At 41.5% G+C, this 22,229-nt stretch overlaps 1 protein-coding gene across 7 annotated transcripts in view; it reads right to left on the reverse strand.

Moving 5' to 3' along the window:
• The window catches only part of DOCK4 (dedicator of cytokinesis 4), a 414,714-nt gene that overhangs the window by 149,408 nt on the left and 243,077 nt on the right, over nucleotides 1–22,229 (reverse strand). For all 7 annotated transcript variants that reach the window (XM_048836082.2, XM_048836079.2, XM_048836080.2 and 4 more), the window contains one exon: nucleotides 20,986–21,111. In XM_048836082.2, the coding sequence (XP_048692039.1) occupies nucleotides 20,986–21,111 (126 nt within the window). The remainder of the gene's footprint in view (nucleotides 1–20,985; nucleotides 21,112–22,229) is intronic.

Genomic DNA, 22,229 nt, shown 5'->3' on the forward strand with positions numbered 1-22,229 from the left:
TCAGGGTTTAGTGAACATCAAGCACAATACTTTTGTGGGTCAGTTTATTTAAAGTTTACTCTAATCTGGCCAGTTCACCACAACTGGTAGATCATCCAAAAAGAGGTTGTTCTATAAGAAAAATAAGAGCTCTCACTGTGCTGACATGAAACATACGGATCCTAAAGGACAGAGATAATACATGAAGACCTGAAAGATGTACAGCATTGACTGTAAGGTAACTTGCTAGATGCAGCATCACGTAGCTACCTCCAGCAAAACCAGATTTGCAGATGAAGGTTACACAAAGGAATTAGGAGATGGTTATACCTTCATTCAGAAAGGGAAAGCAAAGGAGGAAAACAGAATTTATGGCATTGGTTTTGCCATTAAAAACAGTTTCCCGAAATCAGTGAAAGACTTACCTGTGGGCAAAAATGAACACTTAATGACTCTATGAATTCCCTTAGAAATTCATGCTTTGTGATTCTTATCAGTGCTTATGTTCCAACCATAAAAAATACAGAAGAACTAAAAGAACAGTTCTATTCTGATTTGGAGGACACATTCAAATCTACGCCCAGTGAAGACAAACTCATACCTTAGGGAGACTTTACTTCCAGAGCTGCAAAAGACAGTGCAGACTCCAACTAGTCTAATAAAGAACTATGGTATTAGAAAAATCATCAACAACAGTCTTCTCCTTCTCAGGAAGTGTGCTGAACATGAGCTTGTTATTATCAATACAATCTTTAGGAAAGCTGACAAATATAAAACTTCATGGATGCATCTGAGATCAAAGCTCTAGCACCTGATTGACATTATACAGCAAAGAGACATTAGGGACATCAAGATGAGCCAACAGTTGGACTGATCACAGGATGACCAGAGCCATTTTCATTTTACATGTGGTATTTCACTCATGAAACAGTGCCAAACAGATCAAACTAAAATTGAACATAGCAAACTTGAAACATCCATTTCATCAGGGAAAACTGAGAGGAAAAAATTTGATAGCATTACATCACCCAAAACCACATTCAAAGTGGTATATACTGAAATCAGCCATCCTCCAAGCAACAGAAGAAACTCTAGGCAAAAATCAAAGATGACACCAGGATTGCTTGGATGAAAATTATGATAAAAACAAAAATCTAAAGGAAAAGAGAGATGCATTTATGGCTTGAAAAAACAAAGAATCAACATCAAAACAAAGATAAATTCAAGTGCCTGCAAGCCAAGGCTCAAAAACAGCTTTGTGTTCTACAAGATAACTGGTGGGAAAAGAAAGCAGAAGAAATACAGCATTATGCCAATAGTTACAACACAAAGTTGTTTTATAGCTCCCTGAAGGCCATTTATGGCCCATTGAAATCAGGTCCAGCTCCACTAAAGAATTCAGATGGATCTATCTTAATCAAGGACAAGACAGGCAACTCCGAAAGATGTGCCACTTTACTGAGTTACTGAACCTTCCCTCTACTGTCAACTCACAGGTGCCAGAGGAACTAACGCAGCACCTCAAACATGAAGAAATTGTGAAGTTACCTCCTGCTGAAGAAGTGCAAAAAGCTGTGAACAAATGAAGACAGGTAAATCACCAGGGAAAGACAGAACAGCAGGTGAAATCATTAAACTTGAAGGCCTCCTAACTGTCAGCTATCTATATGAAATTATTAAGGATATTCGGGAAATTGAGAAAATTCCGCAAGGTTTCAAAAGATGCAAGCATAGTTATACCATACAAAAATAAAGGCAATGAATCTGATTGTGGCAACTATCAGGTTATCTTCCTTGCTATCAGGGCTCTACTATCAGGGCTTCCCTGCTATCAAGGCTCTTCCTTGGCTCTACTGTTACCAGCAATGTAGATCTGGATGCTGAGCTCACTAGCAGAATCAGCAAAGCAGTCAGGAACTTTGGTCTTTTCCAAGACAGAATCTGGAACAGTAACAAATTGTCAACTAATATGAAAATCCATATTTATGAGACATGCATCTTATGCACTCTTCTATGTAGCTCAGAAACATGGACGACTTATTCCAAACATACCAAAAGACTAAATAGTTTTCATATCAGATGCTTGTGAAAAATTCTTCAAATAAGATAGCAAGACAGGGTGACAAATGTAGAAGTGTTGGTATGTCATTCATGGGAATGTTGATTAGTAAGAAAAGACTCAGGTGGCTTGGACACATCAAGCAAATGCCAGATTACAGGATCCTGAAGATTGCGAACTTCAGAGTACAGAGTACAGCTGTACTCTGAAGTTCACAAAGAGTCTAGAAAGAGAGGTAGAGTGCTGCACAGATTTCAGGATGCTTGCAAAGATGATTTAGTATCCTTTGGAATCTCTGTGGATGACTGGGAAAGGAGTGCAGAACGCAGCTCTGGTTGGTGGAGTCACCTTGTAGATGGAGCTAGGCATTGTGAGGAGGACTGGATCATGCTCTGTGATGACCAGCATCAGAGGAGGAAAGAATCTGCTGCTTGGATTCAGAGCATTGCTCGTGTGTGGGTGTGCCCTACCTATGGGACTGTCCCTGATGCATCAGACTCAGCAGTCAAAACTCATCAGCGCATACACCATGCTCTGTAAAGATAGTGTGTGTCATTCTTTTTCTGTCAGCAGGGTGGTAAGATCCTTGCTTGTATTTTGCTCAATTGGCTTGTTGAAACAGTATCAGAGAAACTTCTATCAGAGACCCAATGTGAATTTAGATCAGGTCCAAGCACCACAGGTATGATTTTTTTTGAGAGAGAGACTGATTCAGGAAAATTGCATTCAACAAAACATGGAACTGTATGCTGTCTTCATTAAGCTAAAAAAAGCATTCAACACTGTCAGCACAAATGGTCTCTGGAAAATTCTAGAGATATTTGACTGTCCCACCAAATTTATTAATATCCTTTGTTAATTCCACAAAGACATAACTGATCAAGTATCCTCAGATGATGGTCTCACAAAACCATTCCCCATATCTAAACAGTTTGCACTCCCCATCAGCCTGGGGAAAAAAATGAACTCTTCCAAGCAGCCCCTTCAGCCACGACCACTGAGTCAAATATCTCCACTGATGGTACAAAACTATAAAATGGCTTGGCAGTACCATCTAAAGTGATAGTTCCCTGGATCAAGAAATGTCAAACAGAAAGCCAGGCTTTCAGAAGACCTTGGCACGAGATACTCAACCAGCATACCATCAGTCTTAACAAAATTGATGCTCTACAATGCAGCAGTGACATGGGTGTGAAACTTGGGAGAGTTTACGACAGAAACATCAAGCAACTTGAAAAATTTCACATGCATTGTCTTTGCTGAAGGTTTGCTGGCAAGACAAAGTGTCAAACATTCACATCTTTGGAAGAGCTAAACAATAAGCACTGAGGCAGTGATTTACTGAAGTTCAGCTTCAACGGACAGTATGAGGGGGTCCCCATGGTGCACCCTGCACCAACCTGGAGTATCCCTCTCACACTGTGATGCTGTGTCAAGCCATAAACGCTGGCAGGCACTGAACTTACTCAGACATCCACGGGCAGGGGGACACACAACTGAGTTACATGAATGATCTCTTAGCCACTCATGAATCAACAATAGAGAGGCTCCAGCCAATTCCCCCCAACTCCCCAGCTTTGCACCCGAGAGCTGTACTGTCTTACACTGGTCAGAAGGCTGGCTAGTGTAAGTTCATTACCCAGTCTGCCCCTCCCTCGATGTGGAGAGGGCACATACTAGGCTTGGTAAACTGAGCTGAGATTTCCCAAATCCTTCAACCAAAATACACTGTTTTATATATTAACTACAGAAAGATAGTTAATAAATAGATATAGAAAGGTTTTAAGTGATAAGTAGCAAGCGTAGAGATCAAAAGTTGGTTACTTAAGAAATAAAAGTAAATTCTCAGTTTGAGTTCTACAAATGAAATAGGATTTGAAACAAGCAGTGTCTGGCAGCACCCCGGCAGATGGTCCAGATAGGTCACAGATCTTTAATACACAGGCTGGAACTGCCTTCCAGCCCAGGACCACCCTCAGCCAGTTCAAGGTCTTTGTCCTCCAGATGTTTCTTCCAAGTGTTGAGTTGCGGAGGGGCGGGGAGAGGCCAAGTGATTATATCACTTCCCTTCTCTTTTATAGCTTTTGACTTGGGAACCAGGCAGCCCCGTTGACTACATGTTCTCTCTGAGAAGTCTTCTAGGATGGCCGTTGAGAGAGTGGAATCCTTTTAATTGGCCATTAGAGCATCTGGCTACTCCATAGTTGTACCTGAAAGGCTGGTTGTGGGTGTTCCCAACCTCACAATATATTTCAGTAATACACACATAACAAAACTTCCTAACTTCACATACAAGAATAGTACATACAATCCAATGGCTCAAGACTTTTAAAATGATACCTCACAAGGCATACTTTGTACAAAAGATATCATTACATGACAGTGGTGAATATGGGGGTTCCAGGGTGTGACTGAGTGTCACAGACAGGTCATGTTATCATAATGGGTGATGACAGACTCCCAAAAAAGTCCTCTATGGTGAGCTGCAACTCAGAAAGAGCAGGAAGGGTGATCATTCTAAATACTTCAAAGATACCATTAAGTTGTATGTCAACTCGTGTGGTATAAATAATGGATATCGGGGGGGGGGGGCGGGATAGCTCAGTGGTTTGAGCCTTGGCCTGCTAAACCCAGGGTTGTGAGTTCAATCCTTGAGGGGGCCATTTGGGATCTGGGGCAAAAATTGGGGATTGGTCCTGCTTTGAGCAGGGGTTGGACTAGATGACCTCCTGAGGTCCCTTCCAACCCTGATATTCTATGATTCTATGATAACTTCAAAGACACAGCCAAGGACAACCTGAATGGAGAGCAACTATGCATAAAGGTTGTAAATACAAAAAAGGCAGATGCAAAAAGCTGACCGAAAATAGGGCCAAGAGTCATGCAAAGTCTTCAGTGGGAGCCTACACATTCCTATATGACATCTGTTCATGACCTTGCTGTACACAGATGGGGCTATACGACAAAGCCATAGGTATGTACTTTTAAAAAAATCATCAAGGATGCCCATAGGTGTTCTTTTTATTGCAGAGTCATAAATATTCAAATAAATATTTTGTAAATAATGACTATGATGATACATCATTACAATAGTTCATCTTAAGATTCAATCAACTTAAACTTTGCAGGATAGCATCATATTATGTCACTTTTCCTTGCATACATTCTACTTCATGCGACTAACGATTTTCAAGTAGCAGAAATGCTGACACTGTGATAGGAGTGAGTGTTTTTACATTAGTCATCTGATACATGTGAGATTGTTAATAAAATCATCCCACCAAAACATAATCCAAACTATGGCCCGATGAACAAAGGTACAGACTTTTTTTTTTTTGCTGCACAACCAATTTCCTTTTAGCCCTTCAGGACTATGCCATAACAAAGATGAAGATGGGGGTCTAAATTATGTTATTCAAGTGGCAAGCAAACCAGGAATATAACATCTTGCTATTTCTGGATTTTACAGAAACTTTGTCTACTTTAAAAAAAGTTTATAATAAAATTTTCTAGAAATAACACAGGATGCTAACTAACAGAAATGTGTGACATGTGGGGTCCTTGTGTGGGACACGTTTACTCAAGTATTGGTTCTAGTCTCTCACTTTGAAGAGCTTTAAATTCAGAGAAATACTTAAAAATTCATCTTTTTTTAATTAAAAAGATGATTTGAGAGAGGAATAATTTTGGCATGGAAGTGGGAGCTATGTATACATCTCCTTCAAAGATAAACTTGAATTCTAGGTGCATCTGCTGTAAATTCAGCAGTTCCACTTCATAAGGAGTTGTGCATATTTTGTATGTTGTCTCCATAAAAACACATACCACCAAGTTCCAGAAATGTTAGGTCCTAATGAATCTGTAACTCAACTGAAATAACAGAATTCCTCCTGATTCTATTTTTTTAAACTATGCAGAAGTTTGATGCAAAACAAGATAGCAATTCTGGCATGCTGAAAAGCTTTACAAACTTTTGTAAAGCTTTCAGTGCCATGGTCCAAGTTTCAGTTTTTTAACAAAATGCCAAACCAACTCTTTTTTTGTTGCCCACGGAGCTCTAATTGCAGGGAAGAAGGGACAAAAGAGGAGGATGTGCCCTTCATAACATCAACGTGCTATCAGCTGAATGAGCCACAGCAGACTTTACTGGGGCAGAGGGATGTATAATTTAGACAATATGCTTCCTGATCTAAATTCATTCCGGAAACTCTCCCTGTTTTTGACATCTCAGATAAACCAAGTCATCTGGGTTGCCTTACTGGAGAAAACATGGAATTTTTTCAGTATTATCCAATGGTAATTAAAACAATGAAGAGCATACATCTCTCTCATGCTATGGGAGGAACAACGTGGCTTTATAGGGTAAAAGACGGGTAAAAACCAAGGGAAAATGACTGAGTCAGGAGGATGAATCATATAGAATGGATGCTATACTTAAATACCCATATAAAGCAAATATACACTCAATGTCAGGCAGATAAAACAACAAGCTGCTCTTCACAAGGCCAATATCAAATATGAAGCACTATAATGCAACACTTTTGATGGTGTTATTGCATCATAGCCCATTTTATTTCTATTAAATATTTATTTCTATTAGATGATATAGTTAGTTCAACAAAACACATATACATGCTGTAGACATAACAGTACTGGGATGCTACAGTACTTGAAGCCAAGCTCTCAAGAAATCTTTAGCATTTTCTATATGTCTATGTATTATACACAAAAAAATAGGTTAAAAGAATGTTAAAGTTGTAAAGTAAAGCACTCCTAAATTAGTAAATGTTAGAATTAAGGTAATGTGTGCAATCTTAATTTGAAATGAGCAGAACAGGTAATCATCAAGTGATCCATCCCCCGTCGCCCATTCCCAGCTTCTGGCAAACAGACGCCATTGATGGACCTATCCTCCATTAATTTTTCTAGTTCTTCTTTGAACCCTGCTACAGTCTTGGCCCTCACAACATCTTCTGGCAAAGAATTCCACAAGTTGATTGTGAGTTGTGTGAAGAAATAGCTAAATAAATTTTTAAAACCAAAACAAAACCTAAACACTAAAAAAATAGTTATCTACCTTTCTGTAACTGTTGTTCTTCAAGATGTGTTACTCATGCCCATTCCATTCTATTTCTAGCTGTGTGCAAACCCACGTGCACAGTCGGAGATTTTTACTTTAGTGATATCCATAGGGTCAGCTATAGCGCCCCCTTGAGTGCCATGCTCATGTGCATATTAGGTGCTGCTGACCATACGCCCTCTCAGTTCCTTCTTGCTCACAACTTTAACAGAGAAGAGGGCGGGTAATGGAATGGACATGAGCAACACATCTTGAAGAACAACCGTTACCTATCTTTTTGTAAGTGTTTTTTCTTCTTCGAGTGCTTGCTCATGTCAATTCCATTCCAGGTGACTCACAAGCAGTATCCTTGGAGGTGGGCTCAGAGTTCACAGTCTAGCGACTTGCAGTACTGCTCTACCGAAGCTAGCATTCTCCCGGGCCTGCTGGGTAAGTGCATAAAGGGATGTAAATGTGTGGATGGATGACCAGGTGGCTGCCCTATAGAGGTCCTGTATAAGCACCTGGGTAGGAAAGCTGCCGAAAAGGCTTGTGCTCTGGTTGAATGGGAGGTTACAATTGCCGAAGGGGGCACCTTTGCTGATCATAGCAGCAGTGAATGCAGGCAGTGATCCAAGAAGAAATTCTTTGAGCAGACACCAGACGACCATTCATCCTGTTGGCCACCGCAACAAACAATTGCGTCGACTGGCAGAATGGCTCGGTCTATTCAATGTAGAAGACTAGTGCCTTCCTGACGTATAGGAAATGCAATCAATGCTCCTCCTGCGACTAATGCAGCATTGGAAAAAAGACAGGCAAGTAAATGTCCTGGCCCATATGAAACTGCGAGACCACTATGGGCAGGAAAGCCAGATGGAAGACCATATAGGGCGGTTCCGAGGCAAGCGCCCTAATCTCAGAGACTTGGCGGGCAGATGATATTGCAACTAGGAATGCAACCTTCCAGGAAAGGAGAAGGATAAAGCAGGAAGCCAGAGGCTCAAAGTGGGGTCCTGTGAGCCATGACAGAACAAGATTCAGGTCCCATGGTGGAACGGGGTCCCTAACGTGCGTCTAGAGGTGCTTGAGTCCCTTGTGGAACCTGGATGAAAACCAACCTACCTTTGAGCGGAGGATGGAAAACCAAAATAGCAGCCAAGCGGACCTCGAAGATGAAAGAGTCACCAACGGGGACAGAGCTGCGAAGGGAATCCCCTCCAACATCGATGCAGGATTCCACCACCATTTGAGTGATGGCAGTACGTGTCCGGGACCCTGACCATACGGTTCACACTGTGTCTGTTGGGGATATAGACTGACGCCAGCCACATCTGCAGGGGCCTGAGGTGGAGCCGTGTGTGCCAGACTATGCAAATGCAGGCTGCCATGTGGCCTAACAATCACAGGCAATTTGAGCAGTGGTGAGAGGGTGGGCTTGCATGCACAGGATCAGGTCTGTCATGGCTTGGAACCAAACCTCGGGAGGAAGGCTCTGTCTGAGCAGAGTTGAGGACTGCTTCAATGAACTATATGCATTTTAATGGAATTAAGGTCCATTTTTTTTCTTGTTTATTAACAGCCCCAGACAGAACAATGGACTGTAAGAACTGCTAATGCTCTTGTGATGCAAAACAAAGCACTCCGACCAACTGTTACAGGCGGTAAGAAGGAACTGAGAGGGTGTAGGATCAGCAGCGCCTAATGTACCAACACATGAGCGCAGTACTCAAGGGGGTGTTACAGCCCAGCCTATGGATACCGCTAAGGTAAAAATATCAGACGACTGTGCACATGGGCGCGCACTCACCTAGAACTAGAATGGAATCGCCATAAGCAAGCACGTGAAGAAGAACTTACAGATCTGAACATTCTCACATGGACTTCCAATGGGAGTTGTGGGGTTACATCTCCATGCAAATCTTTGAAAATACAGAAGTTATGGTACGGCCATATTAAATTAACAGAAGGTGGGGAAACTGCAATAATACTGTCTATGATTCAGCCTTAACTTTCTCATGCATCCTGAGTATTTGCTGCACATACTGTATGGCCATTTGCTTTTTTAAATAAATTTTATTGTATGTGAAAGGCACTGAATTGAAACAACTGGAGAATTAAGTCAGAACTTGTACAGTGCAGTGCAGCATAGCAGAGGCAGTGGCAATGCCTGATGCTCCATATGGTCCAGGCTGAGGTTGATGGTGGGATGGAAATTGTTGAAATCATGGTGGAATTCCTCAAGGGCTTCTTTTGCATGGGTCCAGATGATAAAGATGTCATCAATGTAGCGCAAGTAGAGTAGGGGCATTAGGGGATGAGAGCTGAGGTAGCAGATAGAATACCCCAGGTCGGGGTTCCAGGGGTGTGTCTGTGCGGATTTGTTCTTGTGCTTTTTCAGGGAGTTTCTTGAGCAAATGCTGTAGTTTCTTTCGGTAAGCATAAGAACAAATCAGCGGCACTGCGATGGGTACCTGCATGGCCCCACAGTACGCCAACATTTTTATGGCTGACTAAGAACAACGCTTCCTCAGCTCTCGTCCCCTAATGCCCCTACTCTACTTGCGCTATATTGATGACATCTTCATCATCTGGACCCATGGAAAAGAAGCCCTTGAGGAATTCCACCATGATTTCAACAATTTCCATCCCACCATCAACCTCAGCCTAGACCAGTCCACACAAGAGATCCGCTTCCTGGACACTATGGTGCTAATAAGTGATGGTCACATAAACACCACCCTATACCGGAAACCTACTGACTGCTATTCCTACCTACATGCCTCCAGCTTTCATCCAGACCGCACGATCCATTGTCTCCAGCCAAGTTCTACGATACAACCGCATTTGCTCCAACTCTTCAGACAGAGACAAACACCTACAAGATCTCTATCAAGCATTCTTGCAACTACAATAGCCACCTGCTGAGGTGAAGAAACAGATCGACACAGCCAGAAGAGTACCCAGAAGTCACCTACTACAGGACAGGCCCAACAAAGAAAATAACAGAATGCCATTAGCCATCACCTTCAGCCCCCAACTAAAACCTCTCCAACGCATCATCAAGGATCTACAACTTATCCTGAAGGATGACTCACCACTCTCACAGATCTTGGGAGACAGGCCAATCCCTGCTTACAGACAGCCCCCCAAGCTGAAGCAAATACTCACCAGCAACCATACACCACACAACAGAACCACTAACCCAGGAACCTATCCTTGCAACAAAGCCCGTTGCCAACTGTGTCCACATATCTATTCAGGGGACACCATCACAGGGCCTAATCACATCAGCCACGCTATCAGAGGCTCTTTCACCTGCACATCCACCAATGTGATATATGCCATCATGTGTCAGCAATGCCCCTTTGCCATGTACATTGGTCAAACTGGACAGTCTCTACGTAAAACAATAAATGGGCACAAATCAAAAGTCAAGAAATAGAACATTCAAAAACCAATCGGACCAAAACTTCAATCTCTTTGGTCACTCGATTACAGACCTAAAAGTGGCAATTCTTCAACAAAAAAACCAGACTCCAACGAGAGACTGCTAAATTGGAATTAATTTGCAAACTGGATACAATTAACTTAGGGTTGAATAGAGACTGGGAGTGGATGGGTCATTACACAAAGTAAAACTATTTCCCCTTGTTTATTCCACCCCCAACCCCCCCACTGTTCCTCAGATGTTCTTGTCAACTGCTAGAAATGGCCCACCTTGATAATCACTACAAAATGTTTCCCCCTGCTCTCCTGCTGGTAATAGCTCACCTTAAGTGATCACTCTCGTTACTGTGTGTATGGTAACACCCATTGTTTCATGTTCTCTATGTATATAAATCTCCCCAGTGTATTTTCCACTGAATGCATCTGATGAAGTGAGCTGTAGCTCACAAAAGCTTATGCTCAAATAAATTTGTTAGTCTCTAAGGTGCCACAAGTACTCCTTTTCTTTTTGTGAATACAGACTAACAGCTGCTACTCTGAAACCTTAATTATGTTAGTATCTACACTACAGCCTTGCTCTCTCCAGTTTAAGTGTCTTACTGCACCAACATAATTCCATCTCCACAAGAGGCGTAGGGGTTGGGTTGGGGTTTAGTGAGGGTGACACACTGTCTGTGTAGACACTGTGTTACTTACATTGGCTATTGGCTGTCTTGTCAATTTCACGGCAGGAGCCATGAAATTGACAAGAAAGCCAGGCAGCTAGAGACCAGCTGTCCCCCACTCTCCTGGAGTATTTCATTTAAGGTATCAATGGAAAAGTTACAATCTATCAAATATGATAATCCTGTTTGTATGCATATATCACCTTTGTATCTAAAGATAGGAGCATTGACTATGTACCAGTATTTCAAATGTGTGTGCTCCTGGAGTAACCCGGTAGTTTACATCTAGTCTAGCCAGCACATTGTGAATGGACTATTCAAGAAAGAACTCCTGACTCAATAGTTTTGTAATTTTGTCTCATTCATCATTTTAACTAGTAGACTTAAAACAATTATTTCAAGCAAAAGTGGGATAAAAGATTTACAAACCAATAATAAATAAAAATAATCTTAATAAAACACAGGCCACAACAGTACTAATTAAATTAGACACATATTTACCAGGACAGGTCAAAATTGGTGAAGCATTTTTCACCAGATTTCAAACAACAATTTTCATAAATTGATTCTGAAGTAGCTTTTGAGTCCTCAAAATTTCATTTGCAACAGCATTTTGATAGAATTAAAGATTTTTGCATGATGATTTACAAAATTCAGTTCTAGCTTTAAATTCTGTTATTTTGCCTGTGCTAGCTCATGCAGAAGTAGATTGCCAGACTATTTCTGCCTGTAGTCTCTTTAATGAAGTGCTCTTCCCTCTGGGTCTTTTAGGGAAACACATCTGGCAGTGCCTTGCTGAAATCCTGGTTGCACTTGAGGTCAGGGGCATCTGGCTAAATGAATTTGCTTACCACACACAGGCTGCTCCTCCACTCCAACTGCAGAAGCAGCAAAGTGAAAGCAACCAGATCTCTGACACACTGTTTAATTTCACTTTGTAGCCTCTCTCTCCAGACCCACAAGCTATAATAGGAGCAAAGCTGCAATTAACAAGTTCTCTGAGCACTCCCCTCTTCTAACCCCTTTCTCAGACCATTACTCTCACTACCCTGTTTCCCAATGCACCAAGCAAATCAACACAGCAGGAGGAGAAGTGTGTGTGTGTGTGTTAGAGAGAGAGAGAGAGAGATTAAAAGCTCATTTTACTCATCCATCCTGAGACATGCTCATGTATATCTCCTCCTGTCCCCCACTCCCCAAGACTTGCACAAATGGTAGCTTGTCTGGCAGAACTGAAGATTTTAAAAAAAGGAATTAGAGCAGGATTTTGAATGCAGAAGATATATTCCCCACAGATCATAATAGTTTTATGGACGCTGGAATTTCAGGTTTGTTTTACTGGACAATATTCTTGTAAACGCATTTCTGAGTACCTAACGCAAAAAGACAAGGTTACTAGCAAAGGTTAAAAAAAACCCAAAACTTTTGTAGTCTTGGCAACTAGGAAAAGAAACAAAATTGTAGAAAAAGTAGGGAGGTCTGATTCATCTGGAAGGTGAAAAATTCAGACTATTTCTTCATGAAAGAATACACAAGTGTGTGTTGTTTCTCACTGCATGCACATTTATTTAATAAAAGTAATGGTTCTTTATTAAGTAAATAATATACAAGCAGATGCAGAGGTAAATGCTCAACAAAATCATCAGGGAATTTACTCCACAGCTCTCATTAGCATTACTTTTAAATTCACCTGAGCTCTTGCATGCTAAACATGCGCTTTTCCTCAACAAAGTCATAAATTATTGAAAATAACTTATAAAGAACGTCCTTACAGCTTCATCCATCATAGGCTATGAGGTTATTTTCATAAAACTACACAACCCACAAGCCTCAACATAAGCATTTTTCTTTTAATTCCAGAGAAAGGGAGAGCAAGGTGCGAGCAGAGGAATGGATTGATTGGAACATGTGTTCCTACACATAAGCAGAGCAAAGACTAGACGAGGAAGCACCTAGAAAAAAATCCAGAGGTGGCATTGGTAGTTATGGAGTCAATAGCTTCTAGAAAAGTGGACTGTCAGGAACTTAAGAGAGACCTAACAGATAAGTGAATGGACAATGCGATGCCAAGTGAAGTTCAATGTTCACAATGTGAAGTTATGCACGCTACTGGGGAAAAAATTAAGTTACACAGAACCCTCACAGGGTTCTATATTAAATGTAGGAAAGGGAGCCGAGTTTCATTTTACCCAGCTCAATGAAGACTTCAGCTCAATGTGCAGCTGTGGTCAAAAAAGCAAACAAGATTTTAAGATGCATAAGGAATGGGACGGAGACTATTAGAGAAAATATAATGCTGTTATATAAATCAATGCTGCATCTCCAGTGCTGTGTGCAGTACTGGTCAGCCCATCTCAGGAAGGATATTGCAGAATTAGAGGAAGTTCAGAAAAGGGCAGTGAGAATGATTGGGCAAGGAAAAAAGACAGTTACCTTTCCCTCAGTAGTATCCACAGAGAACCGGCTTTGGCGCTCCCCGGAGTGGCTCGTACATGCCGCGGCACAAGGGGTGCCACCGCACCCCCCAGCCTCGGTTCCTTCTTGCCAGAGACTTCGACACTGGGGAAGGAGGGTGGATAATGGAATGGACATGAGCAACACATCTCGAAGAACACCAGTTATGGAAAAGGTAACTGTCTTTTCTTCTTCGAATGCTTGCTCATGTCCATTCCATATTAGGTGACTCCCAAGCAGTACTCTTGGAGGTGGGTAGGAGTTCATGGACGTGTAGCTTGTAACACAGTTCTGCGGAACCCAGCATTGTCTCTGGCCTGCTGAGTAACGTGCTGTGAATGTGTGAACCAAAGACCACGTTGTGGCTCTGCAAATGTCCTGGATGGGAATGTATGCCAGAAAGGCCACTGAGAATGCTTGAGCTCTGGTCAAGTGGGCCCTGACCATCAGCAGTGATGGGACCTGAGCCAGTTCGTAACAGGTCTGGATGCAGGTGGTGATCCAGTTGGAAATCCTCTGTGAGAACACCAGAAGGCCCTTCATTCTGTCCGCTGTTGTGATGAAGAGCTGGGTCAACTTGCGGAAAGGCTTGGTACACTCCAGGTAAAATGCCAGGACACGTCTGACATCCAAGGCGCACAGCCTCCTTTCGTCACTAGTGGTGTGCGGCTTGGAACAAAACTCTGGGAGGAAGCTGTCCTGGTTAAGATGGAAGGCAGACACCACTTTTGGCAGAAAGGCCCAATGTGGTCACAGCTGAACCTTGTCCTTGTAGAACACTGTATATGGTGGCTCTGATGTCAAGGCTTTAATCTCTGAGACTCGTCTTACTGACTTTACTGCTACAAGGAAGGTGACCTTCCATGACGGCGGGAAAGGGAGCAGAGGCCCAACGGCTCAAAGGTCAGGCACATGAGCCTAGAAAGAACCAAGTAAAGGTCCCACAGTGGGATAGGAGCCTGGACCGGCAGGAAGAGCCTCTTGAGGCCTCTCAAGTATCTGACCATGTCATGAGAGAACACTCTCTGATCTTGGATCAGCAGGTGGAAGGCAGAGATGATTGCGAGATGCACTCTGATTGGAGAGTGTGCTAGATCCTGGTTATTTAGATGGAACAGGTAGTCTAGGATAGACTGTACAGATACCGCACTCTGATGCCTAGCAGGAAAACCTTGTCCACTTGGCCAGGTAAGTCGTTCTAGTGGAAGGCTTCTTACTTCCCAAGAGGACCTGCTGAACCTCATAAGAGCAGGTCTGCTCCTCCGGGTTCAGCCTTGCAGCATCCACACTGAGAGGTGGAGGGGGGCGAGATTGGGATGTAGGACACATCCATGGTCCTGAGACAACAAGTCCAGTCAGCTGGGCAGGGGCCAGGGAAGACCCTTTTTGAAATGGGGGGGGCAGGAAGAAGGGGATTTGCCATAGGTCATTAGTAATTTTCTATACCCCTTCATGTAGGTGGTGTGGACCTAGCAGGTGCTGTGGACCAAAGGACATCGAACAGGAACTCTTCTAGCTCCTCTGCGTGAAGCCCCAGGTTGGATGTGACCCTCTTCAATAGTTCCTGATGAGCCTTAGTATCATCTTGTGGAACTTGGTGAGGGAGACCCGTAATAGCTTCATCTGACGATGATGATGAAGAAGCTGGTACCGTAGGATCTGTCATGTCCCCTGGTGATCTCGCTGGCTGTTCCCCTGGGTCCTCATGGTCCTGGGGGGGGGGTCTTCCCTTCTGGGACTTCCTCCCCCGGAGGTGGAACACCAACCAGATGGCCCACAAAGGCTGGGTAAACCAACAAGGGTTCCAGGCTGCTGGCCACTGGCCTTGGGGCCACAGAGTCGGTTGCGGTGCCGATGACGTAGATGGTACTGCCTGTGGCAAGGCTTGTCCCAATGTCAAGGAATCTGCTCAGTGCCGGAGATGGAAGCAGAGTGGTCGCTATTAGGCGACCATGATCGGGCGGACCAGTGGCCCTTCTCTGTGCAGTGCCGGCTGCTTCGCCTAGACATAGACCTGTCCGATCGAGAGAAGTCCCTCATGTGGGACCTTGGGAACTGGTGACATTCGGCGGATTGCCCTTGGTAATCAGGCGATCTACGCCTCATTATGCTCGACTGGTACCGGAATCTAGTCTGGGACTGGGAGCTGGAACGGGCCGGTCGTTGGGAGGATCTCTCTGGCCGTGAGGATCCGCATCTCGGTGACAGGTGGCTCTGCTCAAACGATCAGTCACATGTTGGGTGCTGAGGCATTGGAGACACGAAGGGAATGCAAAAGTTGCTGGAGACTTAATGTAAGTGACGAACTTGGACAAAGACTGTAATTTGCTGAAATTAAGTTTTAATCACTAGAAAGTGTATTTTGTTTGGTTTGTAGCCATTCCTGTCTTCTGTTCGTACTTAGTATTACTTAATCTCTATTTTTTATTAATAAACTCATTCTTGGCTTATTACAAAACCATCTCAGTGTTGTTTATTAAACTGGAAGGTGACTCCTCAGTTAGCCAAACAGGCTGATGTGTGTTCTCTCTCTTCAGAGGCAGTGAACTTAATTTCTGAGAGTGTTCAGTGACAGGGACTGGACACTGGAGAGAAACTTGGGCTCACTGGTTGTTACCTGCCAGGCAGTGTTTGGATTGACAGAGTCCTGAAGAGTTTGCTTGCAAGGCAGACAAGCTGGTGTGTCAGGGAGCTGATACATAGCTTAGCAGCAACAAAACTCTCATTTGCTGAGGCTAAGAGGGTTAACAGAGGGGCTCAGAATTCTGGCTACCCCAAGCAGGATATCACAGTAGACCACTGTTTTTTTATTACTTCTCTGGCATTTGAAATTTCCATTAATAGGGGGAATAGCTGTTACTTGATGGTTTTACCAACAAGGAAGAGCACACATCTGCTTCACAGGAGATCGCTCTAATATTTCTTAGGGCTTCTTGGGTTTTGGCAAGTGTGGGGGGTGGGTAGTGCAGTCTGGTCAGGAATTCACCTTTATTTCTTGGTTAGTTCTCATTGTATCCGGTAAATTTCTTCAGCAAAGTCTGAGGAAAGAGTTTCATAGCAGGTGATGCTTGGCACCGATATCTTGACTATGCAGTCTGAATTGATCAGCTGGATCACTGTGCAAAATAGCTACCGGCCAGTATGGTGCTGTGTTGATGACAACTCCTGTAGATGACTCTTTTCGTTTGCCCCCTTTGCTGCTGTGGTATAGGCCAGTACGAAGTTTTAGTACTCTTAGTGAGCGATTCAGATTCATTTTGTGGCACAGACATTTCATCTTTCTGTCTGTGCATTCTATCTGCTGAGTCTCAGGGTAGAGAGAGAAAGAACAGATAACTTGTGGCCAAGACATTGATGGTAGGGGATATCAATTGATTACACTGTTGTACCAACTTGTCTTGGTCTTGTTTTGGTCTTCTAGCTGGGAGGTCTGTTCTCCTCAGGTGAGTTGAAAACCTAGAGAATTCAAGTTTTTATGTGTGAACCAGCTGATGGGAAGGAAGAAAGGAAGGTTCTGATCTTCACCTGGAAGAGGCGGTGATCAGATCTTGAGAGTGGAACTTTAGCGATATCCCCTATGTCTATTACTAGGCTGAAGATAGTGTCCATCCTAAATATGTGGGTCAACAGATGGTCTGTGAGATTCCTGTTATTGCCAAGTGAGCCAAGAGATCAATCACTAAAACAATGCATGGTCCACTGCAGTGTTTTATGGACTTAGAGAGGATACCAGAAGGAGAGCTTTTGTCATCCCTAGAAGTTCATAGCCTGTGGAAGTCAGATTTAGTTATTAGATAGTTGCTTTCAAATGTGATTCTGTCTTAATTCATGGGAAAAACAAGGGAAGAGGTCAAGGAGGTGAGAGCTTTCAAATCCCTTCTTTGAGTTAACTGAGTGTATGGAGAAAGGTAGCACCCTATATAAATCCAAGGGATACATTATTTTATGTGCAGATGTCTCAGACCTGTAATATTATGGCAGTAAGAAGATTTCCTTATGATCACACAGACTGAGTAACAAGTCAACCATTAACAAAGGGAAGCTGAACACTGCTCACAAGAAGCATCCACAAATCAGACTTTTCTCTTTCTTGACCCCACAGAGGGATTTGGATATAGACCAAGACACACTTCTGTGGTCATTCCAGCTGTGAAGAGTCCTGGTGACACACATTGCAGGTTAAACCTCTCTACTCTTAGAACCACCTCTGAAAATCAGAGGGAAAGAATGCATATGAATGTGTGTGGTAGAATAAATGAGTATAAACACACTACACAAAAGCTGCACTTTGTGATTCAGATGCTACAAATCAGACTTATATTCCAGTAATGTGTGCTGTACAAACAGCCAAAGTTTATAAAACCTGTATAGAAGAGTACACTGGTACTATTACAACCCAATATCTTTCATTAGAACAAACAGTTATTTAAAGGTCGTTTCAAGTACCGTTCAAAATGTCTGGCTTGTTAATATTCAATGTAAATATTTATATCCTAAACAACTGTGGTACTCTGTCTTTGAAGGTGACTTGGAGCTGCTAAAACCTAAATTCAGGGTTTAAATACAACTACACTGAGTTTAACTCTGTATAATGCTTTCTGAGCAGTCCTGGAAAGAGAACTCTGGCCTGTGCTTCAGCAAACTGTTAAAACTGAGGTGCAGGAAAGTGTGTGAAGCTGTAGTTTTACAGAATCTACCCCAATATCCCACTTACACTTAGAAAATACATTTGCAGTTAGACTTCATGGAGGATACCGTCCACAGAACTTCCTTCTCCTCATCGGCTATAGTCTAGTAAGCCGCACATGACTTGAATGAGGCTGAGATATAAGTGGCTTTTCCTGTCCATCAGAATCTAGAATCATTTCCTTAAAGATGTGGGGTTTAAAACGGTATTACATGTGCCCTGGAAAGAGCATTCTGGGGCCTCATCCCATCAGACTTCAGTGTCATAAAAAGGCACTGTTTTATTAAAAAAACATGCATAATTGCTTTCAGTGGTAAAATCCCCAAAGAGAAAAGGAATAATGAAGATAGAAAATGAAGGGCAATTATAGTTCAAAAGGCACCAGTAAGGGAAAGTGTTTTCAGATTTGGCATTTTCAATGCAGACACTGCAATTTGTGCTAAAGACTCTAAGCTACACTGTACACCAAGCCTATTATTTAATAATTCAACTATGATTTGATTATGAGCACTGACTTGAGTTGATTGAGCTTAACAAAATACTAAATTGCAACAAAAAGAAAGGAAACAATAAAATGAATGGATGTTTCCAATATGAAATGAGTATATATGTTCCCTAATATTTCAATTGATCACAACCTCAGAAGCATTTCTGAAGAAAATAAGCTGAAAGAGAAAACAAAAATGAAAGAAGAGCTTTATATTTTAAAAAGTCCACAGCGTTCGCAGTGACCAATCTTCTACATGCATTTCACTCTCTACAGTGTACTGTTCTGCCTAGCAATGTGGAACTTGTCCTGACTAGAGTATTGTAATTATCTGAGTACGACAAAAATCTCATTTACACCAGTAAAGACTCACAAAATCTATGTGATTCCAAAACAGAAGTATGCAGACAATTATTGAGCACACTGAAATCTATTTATCTATGTATACATAGACAACTTTCAAATGAATCCACACAACACTTAGCTGTGAAACTGAGCTGTGAAATTTCTCCAGCAGCTGGCTACAATGCTGCTGTATTATAACATGTTTTTCATAATATGTTAGTTCATCACTTTGTCCCTCACCAGGAAGATAAAGGAGAAAATCTAATGAGTAAGGAATTATTTACAACAGTCATAGACAATGTGACAATGCAGCAGCAGCTCATTCACTCACACATGAGCAATGAGCTGTAGATACTTCCCTTACTGGGAATTATCTTGTCCTCAGTAAAACTACACCCACTGTTGTCATTTATATAATTTTTAAAATATGTTATTTATTTTAAATTATGGAACACCCCACTCCAAATAAATACAATTACATAGCAGTCCATAATATTTAAATTTGACTCTTCTATTAACATACATGTAAAATTGATATTTACATTGTGTTGTCTAGTCGTTTGGTATGTTTTGCTAAATATTGCAATGAAACTTCCCAAATATTTACACAGCAATCTTAAGATTTTTTTTATTAACCTACAGATTCTGTACATCCAAATGCTGAATTTAAGTAATCTGAAATACGGATGCTGAATACCAGATATTTTAACAGGTAGTAAAAGCATAAGAATGGTTTATCAACTGCCAGATTTTAGACACTAATTCAGGAAGCATGTGCTTAAATCCTATTGACTTAAATTCCAATTTAAATCTTATTGAAGTGCATTCCTGATTTGGAATGGATTTAAGCATGTTCTTTCTTGAATTGGGACCTTGATTTGCCTCTAGTTTAACTGTTGAAGAGTGCAAGGATACAGCTTTATAACAGGCAAAGGAGTCCCTATTAACAATCCACAGTGAGTCATAAGGAGGATTTATACCACTAGCGCATTTCAAGGTTTTTGTCAGTAACAATATCCAAGTAATAATATTTCAGGTCATTATGGTTTTAAGTATGGTTTCCTTTCAAAGAGATATTGACTATATAAATTCTATTTTTAAAATAGAATTTAAAAAAAAAACTTTAAAAAATCGTATTTATTTTGTACAAACAACCGATCATTAGGCTAAACCAGAGAAAATTGTGATCAGTATCACCATCAGTTATTTTACTATGTTCACACCTCCACATTCATATTAATCCTTTATCCAGCCTTTCTTAACACCTGTTTAATCACATGCTGTTAAAAATACCATTTAATTTTAATAAAACCTCTGAGCACCACATACCATCTGCATCTGTGCAGCTACTTATCTGCCCCTTCTTTTTCACCCACTATACTCACAAGAGACTGGTCAAAGTGTCATATGGAAAGTGTCAGCCAAGTTACATGAGCTTTGATTTTGAATGGCAGCTTTTAACAACAGCCCCTAAAAACTCCACTGATCACACCGTACTTTACTTAGAGCCTGATAGTCCACTGCATTTCATCCTATTTAATCATTTGCACTTGTACAAAGTTAGGATTAAATTTTACCAAATCACCAAATTACTAGGCATAGGCAGAAGCGACTTCCAAGGCATGGAAAAAAAGACCATTCTTTAAACTTGAATTTCATTAATGCGAACAGACCTGTTTTTAAAGTCCCAGTGGGCTGACGTTTGAGAATTGTTGAAGTACAGAATTTCTTTGGAAAGGAATTGAAAATTAAATGATTTCAATTTTTTTTATTTCTTTCTTATTTTTCTTTTTAACCTACCAGGCATGATAATATTGGAAAAACCCAGCTTTCTTGTTATTGATACCCCATGAGTAAACATGGATGTGTAATCTCTCCTAATTTGTTCAATGTCTCCATGAAACAGTTGAAGAGAAACTGCCAGACCTAGAAATGAAGAGAAGAAATAAGAGACATAAGAATGGTATAATGCAACGTTATGTCTAAAATCCATTCAAACATTTTATTTCAAACAGAAACACGGTATTTAATATTAGAAAGTTTATATAATTCATTATGATCTTTCTAATTCAAAGGTCAATAACTCTAAACCATGTCAGAAGTTGTATGCATTTGGAAAGGATAAACGTTGTACAAAAATCCTCCATGTAGAGCGCCAGGTAAGCACTAGACAGCCATCCAGCCATACACAAGCAGTAACAAGGTGGCTACCATTGGTCTGTAACTGAGGCAATCACAGAAGCTCAAACCGTAGACAAGCAGATCTAATAAGTCCTAACAAGAATGCACTGGGACGTTGCACTCCATATGTTTTATGAAAATATGCTTATGAATGTGAATATAATGTAACTGGAATATGCTTTACGCAAAAGGTCTCTTGTAAGATATCATAACAAAGGTTATAACCTACTGAATATATTCCTCCTATTTGTATGTATGTATCATTCTTGTATCTGAAGCTAGAAATATGAAGTATAACCCTAAGGTTGTATTGTAATTATGCAAAGTGTGGGCCATTAATGGTAGAATCTTGATGGCTCTCATTGACTAGGACAATTGGTTGTGAATACGTTTATTTACCTGCAAGCCTTCCTGTGTACATGTGGGCCAGCCTGTGGGTAATGAAGAATGAGGTCTCACAGGACATGTGACCATGTCACATGATACTGGAATCCATCTTAAATCTGGTACTTTTCCATTTAGAAAGAGGGGTGGGGGCCCAGAGAGACAAAAGATTCCCGCCTTGTGCCAAAGCTATAAAAGGGAGTGGAACAGAACAAAGGGGGCTGCCAGTCATGAGAATACCCCTGCTTTCCATCTAAGATGTCTGCTGGAACTAACAAGGACTGTACCAGGGGAAAGGATTGGGCCCAGACTAGGAAGGAATCTAGTCTGTGAAAGAAGCTCATTGGAACATCTCTGAGGGTGAGATTTTACCTGTAATCAGTTTCTTAATGTATTAGGCTTAGACTTGCGTGGTTTTAGCTTTATTTTGCTTGGTGACTTACTTTGTTCTGTCTGTTACTACTTGAAACCACTTAAAT

Source organism: Caretta caretta, chromosome 1 (genome assembly GCF_965140235.1).
Source record: "Caretta caretta isolate rCarCar2 chromosome 1, rCarCar1.hap1, whole genome shotgun sequence".
NCBI classification, from domain to species: Eukaryota; Metazoa; Chordata; order Testudines; family Cheloniidae; genus Caretta; species Caretta caretta.